This window comes from Lissotriton helveticus, chromosome 5_1 (genome assembly GCF_964261635.1).
Source record: "Lissotriton helveticus chromosome 5_1, aLisHel1.1, whole genome shotgun sequence".
NCBI lineage: Eukaryota > Metazoa > Chordata > Amphibia > Caudata > Salamandridae > Lissotriton > Lissotriton helveticus.
This window is the reverse complement of record NC_136065.1, coordinates 648453721-648469668: the sequence shown is the minus strand read 5'-3', so window position 1 is coordinate 648469668 and position 15948 is coordinate 648453721. Positions and strand designations below refer to the sequence as shown.

General features: G+C 42.0%; 1 protein-coding gene across 1 annotated transcript in view; it reads left to right on the top strand.

Moving 5' to 3' along the window:
* Positions 1-14951, top strand: part of LOC144754811 (complement C1q subcomponent subunit B-like) — a 47167-nt gene extending 32216 nt beyond the window's left edge. The window contains exons 2-3 of the mRNA XM_078643041.1: positions 8923-9094; positions 11288-14951. Of these exons, the coding sequence (XP_078499167.1) occupies positions 8932-9094; positions 11288-11859 (735 nt within the window). The 5' untranslated portion in view covers positions 8923-8931 and the 3' untranslated portion in view covers positions 11860-14951. The remainder of the gene's footprint in view (positions 1-8922; positions 9095-11287) is intronic.
* The last annotated feature ends 997 nt before the right edge of the window (positions 14952-15948 follow it).

Sequence of the window (15948 nt, the reverse complement as noted above, 5' to 3'; positions counted from 1 at the left end):
TAAAAAGATATATATATTGTTTTCCTTTTTTCTCTTTTTTAACTCATTTCTTCCATGTACAGCAGTATCATGATTAATGGTATAAATCCAATCAATTTTAAAAAGTACAGTGCGTTATATCAGAAACATTTGTGACATATATATATAAATCATCACCCTGATTTGCACACATCAATCATCAGACATACTTATACATTCATACAACTTCACATTCATCCTACCAGCCTGCTTCCAGTCAAAAAAACAATTCCTACGGTTGAGGTAACACAGTTGTTGCTTGTGTGTAGTTGCACGCCAGGTCTACGCGCGTTTCGGTGGGATAGAACCACCTTCCTCAGGACCAAAGATAGAAAGAGTTTTATTCTCACTTCTGCGTGTGTGTACAGGATACCTGGAATTGCAATCAAAGATGACTTGCGGTATAATCTCACCAGGTCTGTGTTTTATTGCGGAGATATCTGCATATCTTTATGAATATGTGTTAATTTTTCTGTTGTTAGTAGGTACAAGGTCAAACCCCTTAATTTATAAGTGCCGTAGTTTGGGAAATATTCTTTATCTCAGTCTGCTATCCCGGGCAAGACATATCTTGATAAAATTCTCGTGACAATAATCCCTTTTATTTAACGAGAGATATTCAATTTCTTTAATCTTCTTTTGTATTTACAGCACGTAGTCCCTTATGTATTTCTTTTATTAGTTGATTCTTTTGGGTGGTGCAACCTTTTGTCGCCGGTACTATCGTGTTGTACGGTCGTCTTGCCACGTTCTGCAATTGCCGCAGCTGAAGGATATCGTTAATTCATTTCAACACACTCTAAGATGGCCACTGCTAAAAAATGAATGAATTGTTGTCCCTTCTTTATGTTAATGTACTAGAGGACGTGACATCATTATGCAACTTTATTTAACCAATTGTTATTGCAATTTGCAAGTAACAGTGGACAAAGGCGAGATGCCGAAACGCGTCCCGTTTTCCTGTGTTTAATACGATGAATAAAATCGTAATGGATTCGTAATAACCTGAGTCACCGAGTGTGGTCCATTCTTTTATCGTAGTAAGGGATTACCGAGCAAGGATATATATATATATATAAAGGGACAAATTGGATTACCAAAATGGGCGGATCTACACTTTTTCCAGAAAATATGATCCACCTAAAGGCAATCCACCACCCCAACAATCACAGGCAACAGCTAATGTGGATCAAACCTCGGTGTCATCTACAGATATTAGTTCAGTACCCAGCAGCGACTCAGAAGCAGAACAACCGGCGGCAACAGGGCAGTTGGGGTTTACAAAACGGTTGTTAGCTCAGGAAGTGGAATGCCTGAGACTCGACCGCAAGCAATCGTTGAGATCCCACGCCTCAAACTCCGGAACAACCAAAGGCGCAACATCAAGCGCAAACAACGGAGGAATTGTAGGACAGCAAGACAAAACTGCCAATCTAACAACAAAAAGAAAGACCTACAAAAGATGGAACCGCCAATGAGGTCAACAGTAAGTGATAAAATGACAATTGTAAACCTTACTGATATTCTGTTGAGCCCGGGGGAATTAAGAACGCTATCATTGGGGTTGTCATTTTGTCCACCAAGTACCTTTAATTATGCACGGACCAGTTTGGATTTGTTTAAATTTACAAGGAAGCTTAAACTGAGAAAACTATATCTGGTCAACAAACATAAAACGCGCAAACCCCCGATCATTGCCAGTACAGAGGAAGTGGAGTCAGGGGCATTGTCAGTAGGGGAGTATGAATTGCAATGTGATCTACAGGATCTCTTAAGGGAAGGCGACATAGAGGGGACTCTGGAGGAAGATGTCTCTATACGAACTAATGCTCCAGGTGATACCGTATTCAAACCGAAATCGACATTTAACCCTATAATGGCACATGATAACATCGATGTATTCAGTGACTTAGTAGTGGCAGAAATTAAGAAGCTTTACAGTAAATCTATCAGCATAGACAACAAACAATCGAAGTATAATAATACATTTGGCAGCCTGATGAAAAAACTTCAGGATAAGAACAATATAGTCATCAGGCAATCTGACAAAGGGGGCAATGTTGTCCTCTGGCCAATGCATATGTACATGGAGGAGGCGCTGAAGCAGCTCAACGATAGACAATGCTACATAAGGAGTGATTGGCAGACCATGCGATCTGCTTGGGACAAGTTCAATATTAAACTGTACTCCTGGAGAGGACAAGGGCTGTTAAGTGGGGATGAATTGAAATTTTTAAAGACAAACCACCCAGTAATCCCGGTGTTCTATTTAATTCCAAAAGTCCACAAAGATCGGTCAAAGCCACCGGGTAGGCCCATCATATTGGCCAGGGGAGGGACTTTTGAAAATGCATCCCGATATATTGACCACTTCCTGCAGGAGTTCGTAAAAACTTTGCCATCTTACATAAGAGACACTACGGACTTTTTGGACAACATCAAAACAACTGTGTGGCACAATGACTACTTACTGATCACACTTGATGTGACTGCTCTTTACACGAGCATCAACCATAAAGATGGTTTGAGAGCAGTTGCACATTTTTTTAACAAAAGACCAGCATGCATGCTTGAGCACAACAAGATGATTATGGAAATGTTGGAGTTTTGTCTCAAAAACAATTACTTTTTGTTCCAAAATCAGGTGTTCCAGCAACTGAGAGGTGTTGCGATGGGGGCCTGCTTCTCCCCTAGCTACGCGTGCTTGCACATGGGGCTATGGGAGGAGCAGGTCCTGGGGACCAAGCATGCAGAGGTGATGGCTAACAATGTTGTGTCACTGCTTAGATTCATAGATGACCTCTTCATAATTTGGAGGGGTACAATTACAGAAGCTGAGCAGTTTATTTTAGATCTCAACACGAATGATTTGAACTTAAGCTTCACCGGAATGATCAGTGCAAACAAAGTCAACTTCTTAGATGTTGAAGTCCAGGTGTCAGGTGGGGAACTTCAAACCAGACTGTATCGCAAGGAGACCGCGGGCAATACGGTTCTCCATGCGACCAGCCATCACCCAAGCCACCTGATCCGCAGCATCCCCTACGGGGAGATGCTGAGGATCAGAAGAATATGCAGCACAGATGAGTTATGCTTGGCATCGCAATTAGACAGCAAGGAAAGGTTTAAAGATAGGGGTTATTCAGAGGCCTTGATTGAGAAAGCCATGATAAGATCTAACAGAGTTAACATCCTGCCCAATACAGAGGGGAAACCCAATGAAGTATTGAAAGTGAAAGACAATGTGGGTGGGCAACCGAGACTTATCACGGCATACAGTCGCCAACACAAGCAACTGCAGAAGATTATTCGCAAAAACTGGCCAATTGTCATGGGGGATCCCGTGATTGCAGAACGTTGACTGGCTATCCGGCAATAACATACAGCCGTGCCGGGTCAAAGGGCGACATGCTAGTCAAAAGTAGTCCGGAGGTGGCAAATAAGAACAACTGGCTCCAGTAAAGCAAGGGCTTTATAAAATGCGCCACTTGCAAAGCTTGCACCTTGGGGAAAAACAAAACAACCTTTTCTTCCCCATTCAGTGAGGTTCCCAATCTGATAGGCAAGAAATTGACTTGTAAATCAGATTTCGTCGTGTATGTGCTGGAGTGTGCGTGTGGGCTACGGTACGTGGGGAGTACCAAGTTACAGGTCCACAAACGCATACTCCAGCACATGCGGGCAGTCATCAATAAGGATGAAGCTTATCCAGTGGCCAGGCATATCAATGCATGCCACAAAGGTGATCTGAACTGTCTCAGCTATTATGCAATTGATATGGTGCTGCCGCTACGCAGAGGAGGAGACAGAGAGGCACGCTTGAGACTACTTGAGACCAGTTATATCCTCAATCTAAACACTAAGACACCTAATGGCCTCAACGCGACTGAGGATTTGTACACATGCTTACAAATTTAACTGAGGGAATAACATTTATGCCTGCGCCACCAGTGCCAGTAATGCACATGACAGAGCGAGTGGGGTGTGTTATATCAACAGAAAACAGCTTTAGAGATTCATTTAAGATTAAGGTTTTATATATATATTTTTTTCACAAGGGAGAAATTTTTATCACTCTTATGAATTTGTGCGTAGGATAATATTTGAGTACGTGGGCTGTATAGACGCAGTTATCCACAAACACAGTGAGCCCACTTGGGCTCTCATTTTCAAAAAACTTTCAAAACTTTGAAAATTCTCCTTATTATGTGACCCTGTTGAAAGGAAAGTTGCTTGTTTTGCACAGATTTAGCACATTGTGCACATCGTTTGATGAATTCATATTAATGAATTTATAGTGCTTCTCTATATATATTTGGATGAATGCATATGTACAGGAGAAATATTAGTCGTATTTTTACACTTGATGTATTTTTGATGAAATGGGCTTTATTTATTATTTATTATGTATATATGGATATTTATTTATTTATTTATTTACTGCAATACTTGCACCTACAACAAATACAGGGTTCGTAATAGAGAATATAATTTATATTATCGATTCGACACTGTGTGTATAGATGGATTAGGCAGAAGTCTGTTTTTCTTGTGTATAGGCCTACGGTCACATGATCAAATTACGCATTTTAAATACACTGGTTACTTTTGGCCAAGTCATGTGATCAAGGGCTCCAGGGCCCGAAACGCGTCATGGTGATCAGAGGTTGCACTAAATAAAGATTAAGCAAAATTACCTGCTTTGGTCCGATTCGTCTTTTGCGTCCAGTGGATGGTGTGCGGACGAAGTTCCTTGAGATATATATATATATATATATATATATATATATATATATATATATATATTATTTTTTTTTAATATATATTCTTCTACTCTCCCAAAGAAGAAAGGATTCGCACTCACGGGTACTTTTCCAAGTATTTGCTTTTTATTTAAAAAAATAAGGTGTCAGCAGACACTGAAACGCGTTGGTTGTGCAAGTTTCATTTGAAATAAAAAGCAAATACTTGGAAAAGTACCCGTGAGTGCGAATCCTTTCTTCTTTGGGAAAGTAGAAGAATATTGTACGGCTGGGCTCCGCCGTGGAAAACGCACCGCTGAAAGAGGCGCCAAGCCCCGACGAAAAAACGAGTCATCAAGGGAACAATATATATATATATATATATATATATATATATATATATATATATATATATATATATATATATATATATATATATATAGATATAGAGATATAGATAGATATATGTCTGTGGGTGGAAAACATGTTTTGTGCTACTAGTGAATTGTTCACAGTTAAATATTCAGAGAATCCTCATTTTCTTCCCCCAAATTAAGAATTTATATCATTGCCAGGTGTAGCCCAGCCAAATATCTCCGATGCTGCTTTTTTCCTGTATAGGTGATATTTTCTGGATGCCACAATGCTTATTTACTAGTGATGAGTGCATAGAATGTTAGTTTATGCTCTTCTGTCTTAGTTCCACTGCATTATCAGAGCATTTTCTAGTATCTGTAGTTTTTTAATGCGCTTGTATGCTAATCTATAGTGCCGAGTTTTCTGTCTTTTTGACTGTGTTGCTTATGGGATGGATATAATGTTGCCTGATCTTCCTGAGTGAGGCCCCCTTGTGCTTATGATTCTTAAGTAATCACTCTTTAATTTTGCTTGCCCTGCTTCAAGCGCTTGTGCAATGTTCCGTTGCAGGGCGTGTTAGAGTTACTTGGCCCTCACATCTTTTGTACTCAGTAATCCTGCAGGTAGGACTCTCATCAGCCTCATGGGCACCCAGGGTATTCCTCAAGAGTTTGGATGCGGTTGTGGATGATCGCTAGACCCAACCTCTTGTGCTTGGGGTGAGTGCAGGCGGTCATCGCTCCACTCACTGTTCTTTTGGGCTCTGCTCCAGAAGCACCTGCGCCCCTCCTCACTGAGCGGCAAGATGCGCCCTACCAAAAACCTCTTGTCTCAGACAATAGACTCAACAGGAAATGGCTGGGGTAGGGATGTCAGTCTCTGGCATAGCTGACCACTGTAACTCTCTGTAAGCTAAAGGCCCAAAGTGGATGTAACCCTCCCCGCCCAGTACTTCAGAAAAATAGATTTTAGCCCGATCAATCTGACAACTGACTTGCATCTGCTGTGAGTGATGGTTCTTCGTATGAAACACACATTCACTTTAGCATTTAATCAAAACTTTTATGACAGTTACTCAATATGGAAATTACAAATACTTAATTCTATGTTTATTTTGTATTTCATTCTGCAGTAATATTTTATTAGGCTGGTACTCGAATCACAAGCTCAGTACAAAAACTTCATAGAATATTTCTTTGCTATCACTTCTACTGCAGTCTCGGTTGGATCTTGTTCCAGGCAGTCCTGACTCTGTGATCGGTGGTAGCTAGTCTTTTCTGGTGAGTCTTGCAGATTGTCTTCCTAGCTATTAGCTTCAAGGAAACCCAGGAACCATGACACATTTCCCAGAGAAATAGGACTTTGAATATAATCTTGAGATTTCCTGGCTGTCCAATCACACCAAAGAAAGTAATTGTGGAATTTTTGGGCCCATTCCCAACCACACATTGTCTAGGAGAAGGCTGCCTTGAGTTGTGGTTTTGGAAGCAACAAAATGTAAAAACAAGAAAGATGGTTGCCCATTAGACAACGCCTAGTGACCTCTACTAAATTTGAATTATGAGGAAGGATTTTGGAGACATAGTTAAGTGCCCCCAGAGGTTTAGGAAGGAAACAATGTTCTTCCTCCATCACACACTTTCTGCCACTCATAGACAATGTCAAGGAAATTGCACCACAACAAAGCAGATGTAGACAATGTTGACTACATCACCAGGCGACACAGAGAGAATATAACGCAATAAATCTTTCAATGGCACTGACGAGGAATTTGTATTTATCAATAAAACAACAAGTCATGCTGTCAGTAGATTTAGGTTAGTGATGCATATTTTAACCAAGCACTGCAAACAAGGTCAACAAACCGAATGAAGGTCACCATGGCATTGCATCCTCAAATATTAAAACAACATCACCGAAAAGCAAAAAACTAAATCTTAGAGAAGTTCAGAGGACAGTGGGTTTCCATTATGATGGGTAAATACCTAGGCATTTTTGAAGGCCACAGACGATGAGCACCGAAGCAAATACCATGCAAAACATCTTCAATTGCTTAGGTATTAAAAGGACTTGTCAACAAACAACATGATTAAGGCAATTAACCTATGATTTAAAAAAGGTTACAAATGCATTGATGCACCACACGTAATAGGAAGTGAACTAGTCATAAACCCAATTACACTCGTCTTTTGCAAATGCCCTCATACGAAATGATACAAAAAGCCCTTGGTCTCAAATGATGCTCAGCCACTGATGACATATAGGGCCTGACTGCGAGTTTGGCGTTGCGGGAAAAGAGAGCTACGCCGGAGTCCCACTCCCGCATAGCCAAGCTCGTGTTTGCACTGCCTGCTTTTTTTGCCAGTCCCACAGCGGCGACTCTGAAAATGGGCACTGCAGTGAGAACGCCAAAAACAGTACCTGCAAGGCTGGACTTTAAAGTCCATGCCTTGCAGAAACTGGGGTGCATGCCCACCTTGCACATGGGCAACAGTGGGGCCTGTAGGGCACCCTTTGTTTCAGGACTGCCAGCCTTATCATGGAGTAAAGACATTCATGACACTGCTGCCACTGGCGGTCCTGAAACTCCTAATATGCATGGTGGTGCCTCAGCAGCACCACCAGCATATTTCTGATTCCCTGACTGCCGCACCACTGCCAGGGAACTACGGTTGCAGCGGTGCAATGGCAATCTGACCGCCTACGTTGTAATTGGGTGCTCGGACCTCCAGTGCGGTGGTGGCTGGACCGCCACTGTCGCATCCTGCTAGTCTGCCAGACCTCGGACTGCCAGACTCATAATTAGGTCCATATAGTCGAAGAGCACAGTGTGGTAATTAGGTATAGAGGAACAGCCACATTTAAAAAGGTTTGGTGGTCAACTTCGATAATTGTTGGGATGGCCTTGGAGATGGACTGCTGAACATTGTTTCTTCTGTTTGATCCATGCAAACCTGAAAGGCAGCAGTCAAGAAGGTGGCATTTCTTGATAAGATCATGACGTTGAAACACATTTTTGAAACTTTTTGCCATTCAGGAAGACTTTTAAAAAAACATTTTGCACTGGTGGTGTCTGAGTTGGGGTAATGTAACAAAAGTAAGAATGGCACTGCCACTCAAATTCCTCAAAATGTTTTTACATATGTTGCGTGAGGGACGGATTTAAAATTCTCCCCCTGAAGTCAATTGACATTGGAAATCTATGCATTTCGTTATGGACACATTTTTCTGATTTTTGTAGTGACGATTTCCTCAAGTGCCATAATATTTTCAACCAAGTGTTGCACCAGTGACGGATTTGTTCCCACTGTCAGTGAGCTTTAGACCTCACCCTGAAGGGAAAAAAAATAGTTGTCACTTGGTAGATTCTACTTTCCACTGCCTCCTGCCAGAAGTCCTTTCCGGAGACTTCCTTCGGTATGGCTTGAGAAATATGTGCACTAGAATAAGGATCCCAGAGAAATAGTATGTCATGAGGGTCCACCTTTTGCCCTGTTTTTTAGCTTCTTCTGCTTTGCACTCTGCATAGATGAAGAAATGACTGCTACCTGCAACACATATAGTTACTATATAGGCGGGAACAGCATACAGTTCCATGACACAAGTCAGCAAAATGAGAAAATGGTCCATTTAAAGTCTTAAGAAAGAATCAGCTGACATTCTATTAGATCTGGCAATTGTGAGAAATGGACCTCTCTTATTATAAATAATGTTACATCCTCTCTGCTGTAAAATGCAGCATGCAATGTAAGTAATATCGAGCAGCAAGACTTCTAACCCTTTCTTCTTGTCTCTGTCAATGTAGCGAAAGACCATGAACATGCCATTCCGTCTGATGCTAGCACTTTTGACTGTGATACCAATGGTCAGTCCTGAAAGCTGCAGAGGTCGTTCCGCCATCCCTGGTACTCCTGGTGTACCTGGCACCCATGGATCCAATGGCATTGATGGAACTGATGGAGATAAAGGCGATGTGGGTAAGAAAGATACTGAGTTCTTATATTGATAATATTCAATGTCAACAAATTAGAGATGACCATGTTGAGACACAACAGGTAAATTCCTGTCAGGTTTTCACAGTGACCAACACATATGCAAATAATCGGCAGTTACATTCATTGCATCTAAATCTGTTTTTATTGGAAAGAGCAGCATGAACATTTAGTGAATACAGGTATTAACATTTCATTCCATACAAACAGATACCATTATATACAGTAAAGTACAAAAATTAAAAAAATGTACAGCAAGAAAATGGCCATTACAGTAATAATAATAATAATAATAATCCACATTTGTAAAGCGCACAATCACCCGTTAGGGTCTCTAGGCGCTGGGGGCCGTCGGGAAGATTAAGCAAGCTATTGCCCAGAGTCACATGGTGCTGGGCTAACCTGCCGCCGGAGCCGGGGATCGAACCCTGATCCCCAGATTCCAGCGTCAGTCGCCCTGGCCGCGGCGCCACACCTCAAGTTCAATTTGTATTCAGATCGCTTCATCCCACAGCCTAATCCACTCTAGGCAGAGTGAGCCCCATTTTGTCCCCATCCTACCTCTCTTATCCCCCCTTTCTATCATGGTAACTTCCATGCCACAAGAGTCCAGAAGCCTGGTCTACCATTGACAAAACTTGGATGGATCTTTTTGACCCATTGTTTGGAAATAGATAAACAGCCTTTAACCCCTTCCATGAGCTCCACACGGAGCTCGTGTGCTGATGGCGGCTGGGGGCCGTCATGGACCCGCCCACTCTCCAAATCGCCCGCACAGGCGCAGAATCGCCCCCGCGCCCAAGAGGTTAAAAATTGCCAAATAATATCCTTTGTACTTCAGCGGGCATACCTTCAATAGCCACGAACATAATCATTTTTGTTGCGGTTGTACATCAGCCCTACTAAACACCTTGGTAATACAGCTATGTGTAGTTAATCCAAATTGATGTACGTTACAGCTACATGGCATTGTCAAATTACCCATCCGAGACACACCGTGTAGACACGTGCTGGTTGATATCCATCATGGGCTTTAGGCACAACTTACAGAGACACCAACATGGACAAACGCCTGTGCGCCTACATGTCCATGGTTGCAAGCTTACCTAGTTACATACAAAAAGCAGCTAATTTGAATGCACTGTTTAGTGTAATGGGCAAATATGGGGGCCGAAGACTACAGAAATGAAATGGTTGGACAGTGGCATGCTGGGTGCTTGACAGAGTGAGGACAATGTACAGAATTTCAGTAGGATCACACTGAGAGCTAATAATGCAGATTTTTTTTCGTTTATCTATCATAAATCTTTTAAGTAGAACATGCTCAGAAGCAGGATCTAGGTAAGGCAAAGGGTTATTTAAATATAAAAAAAACTCGAGCAGCGTCCATGGCATGCAAATGCACCTGACCCCTTATGTACACATTGTATGCACAGAAACATGGCGACACAGAGTCATGAAGCTTTCAGACCTAGACCTGTCAAGTTTTTGACTTGTGGCCGTGCGGCCTGAGTACAAACTCTTGTAGTCCACTCTCACGCAATTTTAATTTGCGCCGCTGGTGACCAATGGGAAGTAGGAATAATTAGTGCTGGCTATCATACCTGGAAGGGAGATTCCCTATAGGCATCAGTGGTGGGAGGAGGGGATGGGGCTGTCCTAATTAAAGGGGTTTATGAGAAAAAGATGATTTTTTTATTTTTATTGCAATAATATCACTCAGTGTGCTTTTACTGAATGTCAGCACATTGTCCTCGCTTTTGGGTCAATTGTCAGGCTTACTATAACACACCTGTCAACTAACCCACATGTGTCAGGTGTCATTCATCATCCATTAAACTTGATAAGCAACTATATATAGAAATCCACTTGAGTTCCAGATGGGACCAACCCAATATTCAAGAAGGCTACACATTGTGGTTTGGTGATCAAAATACATTTTCCCCATTAAAAGAATAACCTGACCTCCTTTTCCTGCCAAAATAAACAGTAGATATTCGGACACTATATCATTCAATATGCATGCCAGACTTTAGTTCAAACATAAATATATTGAGTGTGGGTACCGTCAGTATTTTCTGTACTTTATAGATAAACTGCTTGATAATTGTATGATATTCTACGATATTCAAAGATGCATTATCCACCATAACTAATTTTTGATTTTTATTTAACAAGGTCCTCCCGGACAACCTGATGATCTGACTGAGCAAGGTGAGAAAGGGGAGCCAGGGCTTCCTGGGAATCCTGGAAAAGTTGGTCCTAAGGGTCCTGGAGGTCCACCGGGGCCTCCTGGTCCGTTTGGTCCCAAGGGAACAAAAGGCGAATCCGGTGACTACAAGACTGCCTTGAAATCAGCCTTTTCGGCAGCCAGGACGTCCTCCATTCTTCCAAGAAAGGAGCAGCCCATCCGCTTTGAAAAAGTGATCACCAACAAAAATGACCATTATGAACCGAGGACAGGGAAGTTCACTTGCAAGATAGCTGGACTCTATTACTTCACCTACCATGCCACACAAAAATACAACTTGTGTGTGAACATTATGAAGGGTGTTGGGAAAGGAGAGAAAATCCTTACCTTCTGTGATTACGTGTACAATATTTACCAGGTTACCACAGGCGCAGTGGTACTTCAGTTGAAAAAAGATGAGTCGGTATGGCTTGAAACAACTGAAAAGAATTCTTTTATGGTGTCTGAAGGTACCGACAGTATTTTCTCTGGGTTCCTGCTCTTCCCAGATCCTTCATAATTCATCAAGCTATACATTCTGCTTTTATCTGTGCATAAGATGCTCATCATGCATAGTAGCATTGTATTATTTGCTTACAAATGAGGTGGTAGATTTACAACCCCCTTGCGCCACTTTTGCGTCACTTTTAACTTGAGAAAAGTGACGCAAAAGTGGCGCAAGAGGCTTGTAAATCTGCCCTGAGGTCTTTTCTGTAGGTCTTGCCCCCCCCCGTTTTCCTCCTCAGGGGTATGTGCTCTTTACTCGCACCCCTTTCTATATCTGGGTTCAAAAGCACAGCTATCAACCCGCATTCCTGCTTAAAATATACATAGATTTGGATCCGCTTCTTCAACTTTTTTCATTCTTCTGATACGTCTACTTCAGCCCTTGCTCTGAGACTTTGTCAATCACATCTCGGCTCGCCCCAGAGGACGGTTTCTTTCGCCCCATGCTGTAGGCTCATGGTTGTATCCTTTCAACTCTAATGGATTGTTTCAATGGCAAAGCATGAGGGGCTTTCTTTTTACAACTATTCATCTATCCCTCTTTTGGTCCTCATTTCTCATTTCCTTCTCTTCCAATTTCACCTCTTGCCTCCACCTCGTTGCTTTCTCCCACCCTTCCCTCTCACCCCTATGAGTAACTCCTCTTTTTTTTCCTGCCTGCCCTATCTTCACCTTCCTCCTCTTTCCCCATGTGTTTCCATTGAAGCTCCTGGACTCTAGAGGGCAGATTTACAAGTCCCTTGCGCCACTTTTGTGTTGCTTTTAACATGGGAAAAGTGACGCAACAGTGGCGCAAGCGACTTGAAAATCTGCCCCTAGATATTTTTTTTAATGCATTGCAAGGGAGCTTTCATTATAGTCCTACACTTCTTTCTGCGCCATAGAAAGAAACACGCGAATGCAATGAAGGCTCCCTTGCCTTCATTGTGTCCTTTTTCTGTTTCTATGTGAAATGGAAATCGGGTGGCAAGGAACCCTTTATTTGTTTCTTTCTTTATCATAGAAATGAAAAAAAGGAATATAATAAAGGCTCCCCTATCTACAATCTTCATTTCACATGGAATTAAAAACAGGAGTGCGATTAAGGAAATTTAGGCTCCAATGTAGTCCAATCTTCATTTTTTACATTTATCTGGCCTTAATGCGGTAAAGGTGTTTGCATGTATTAACATATTAGAACTTGCCTATTGGCTTTGCACATGCTTGTTATCTGTTTGCGCGCAGTGTAGTTGCACTGGGCCTCTGTATGTGTGAAACTAGGCGGAGCACAAATAACAAGAAATCTGGCTTGCTGGTACTGAGTAAGAGGTTGGTAACTTGGGCTCTTATATCTCCAGCCATATAGCGGGTTTGCCTTATGATTTCATCCTTTTGGTGCTGTGTTGTCTCTAGGCGTGAGAGGGGGGTCACGCTGCCACACACAATAGACATTTTCTGAAACAAATGGAGAGTGCAAGATTTTTTCCAGATCAGCGGGGAGATCTCTTGGCGTGGAAGTGAGGTTGGCAACCCCCTATGTGCTGTTCAGGAAATTGCTAAAGACTTTCTTATTTTCTCAGTCATATTAGTAAAGTCAGCTGTGTTGTTAATGCCGCTTCCTCTCTTGTTCTCAGCGCCATGAAACCGCTTGGTGTATGTGCGCTTTATAAGCATTTTTAACATAGCATAACATAACGTAACATAACAAAATACATCTTATTCTGTAGCTACTTGGTCCGAGCTTGCTCCAGTAGCCCAGTCAATGCTCCACTTGGTCCAATACATACAGGAGCCACACAAGAACCTCCTCCCTGTTCCCTGGGTTTAGCTGCGCCGTGGAGGTGCTGTGCAAATGGCCCCTGGAAAAGTGCAAATCCCTGTAGTTTATCCAGCCTGGAACATGCCGTCTAACACTCTCACAAACATGAGGAGGGAACAAGTGAGCATGCACCCAGCTAGCACATGGTGAGTGGACATTTTACTGACTTTACAGATTACATTGCAATGCACAACAGCCCTGGATGCACATTCATTATACCACCACCAGAGCATATGGACAATATGAACGTAAACACAGCGTTACCAGGTCTACAATACAGCATCTGCTAGGCGTACTACACTGTAGTCTCTCTTCCTTTTAGAATGCATGGAAGGAGCTTTCTTATACTCCACTTATGTATATTGCAAGTCACCAGCATACAGCAGGGTATTCACACCCCTGTTAAAAAGGGTCTCCAAGACTAAACTTCGTTTCCAAATATCGGAGATATCAAACTTAATTTCACCATACTTATTGCAATGTTAGCATACAATATAGATGCTACCACATTTGGGAAGAATTACCTTTCCTGGATGCCACACAAAATGACCACATTCCAATTGCTGCCGTTGCAGTGCTCTGGTCATTTTACATGTGGGCAACTGATAACATTTTGCACTGCATATATTTCTTATGATTTCAATCAAAGACTCCCTGCTTTTTTCAAAGGTTAAGCTTTTACAAAATTGACCATTTCTCAATTAGGAGCATTTTTAAATTATACACATTTATAAGATGCACATCTTGGGCTCACACTTACTTACTAATGTTTGTACTTCCGGAGTGTAAAGCTATTCAGTACTGTGCAATGTGGGCCTTTGCATTGCTGAGTGAATAGACACAATCCCTTCTGCCTCTTGTGTCACGGAAGTACCAGCACAACACTGTGGGGGATTTGGGCCATGTATTCATGCAAGTATTGTCATACACATTGGCATAGTTGTGAGAGGAGTGGTTTCCATGGTCGACCGATGACTGATAATGAGTCTGTTTATGAAAGCTTTGTCCTGCTCTTCCAGGAGAGATGATCCAGCCACTTTGTTGAAACTCTATTTTCTTTTAATTATTTAAGCGTTCTTTTGGTGTTTTGTATAATGTAAGAATGGTCAAATAATGCATTCCAATCAAACTAAAGATGCAAAAACAATCAACAGCTCAAAACAATGTGTCTCTATTGTTTTCCAGCTAGGTGGCACATAGATTCGATTTTCTAATCAACTCCAATCTCATGATCTCATTTCATATGTATCATATTACTATCTCTACTATATATTGTGCATTAAACTTTACACTGTATTACCTGCAAACAACTTTGGCATTTTATGTATAGAAAAAATAGGGTATGTTTAATTCAAAACAGATTTAAGTTCAACATATTGATTTCTAGTATTGGGCATATTTTCACTGGGCTGGACTGCGAACCAAAAGCAGCACCAGCAAAAATGGTTGAACCACCCCTGCTCACTTCCTCATCTCTCATCTCTCTTTCTCCCTCTCTCCCCCTGAAGTCCACCCCCATGACTGCTGTAATTATCTGGAGAAGCTGGAGAAATGACAGAGGTACCAGCAGCTGCCTCCTGCCTTAACAGACATTTGCAAAGCTGATAGGTCTGGCCTATGACAGAGCTATTGGCTTAGTCATTTCTTTTAGCCATGTTACACAGCAGCACGGCTGAAAAAAGCACTATGATCCAGTCAGCGCTGACCATGAAGGGCAGTGATCAATGTTCTTAGTATTGGATTATTCTCTGCCTTCAAAAAAAAAAGAAAAAGGTTTAATGATCTTAAGTCCGAGCTAAAGTTCTCTGTGGCGGCCCTGCATTTAGACCACCAAAAAGGCCCTGCATAGTAGAGAACACAGTGCCATCTGCATCTTTGTAGCATCTTGAAACCAGTTGCCACAACTTTTGAGTGCTTTTTTCTGGCCAGGCGGGAGGAGGTAAGCAATGGACTGGGAGGGTGTGGGTGGTGAACGGATCAAGCAACAATGGGGGGAGGGGACAATGGCAGACCAGACAAGTAACAACGCAGGAGGAAAATGGGATGGAGAGGAACGGCAAGCATCAATTCTGGAACGGAAAAGTTGTGCAAGAAAAAAGCGGATAAAAAGTACATAGAGAAGGGCATAAAACAACTAACAGTGCCCCAAAACATTTAGGGGTGCTATGGTAAAGGCAGGACAGTGTTTAAGGAATGTGATGTGTTCTTTTTGAGGGGAAACAGCCTTAATCATGCAGCCTTTACCATGCACGACCATTACCACACAATATTTATCATACAAGTGAGACCCACGCAGGTAAGGAT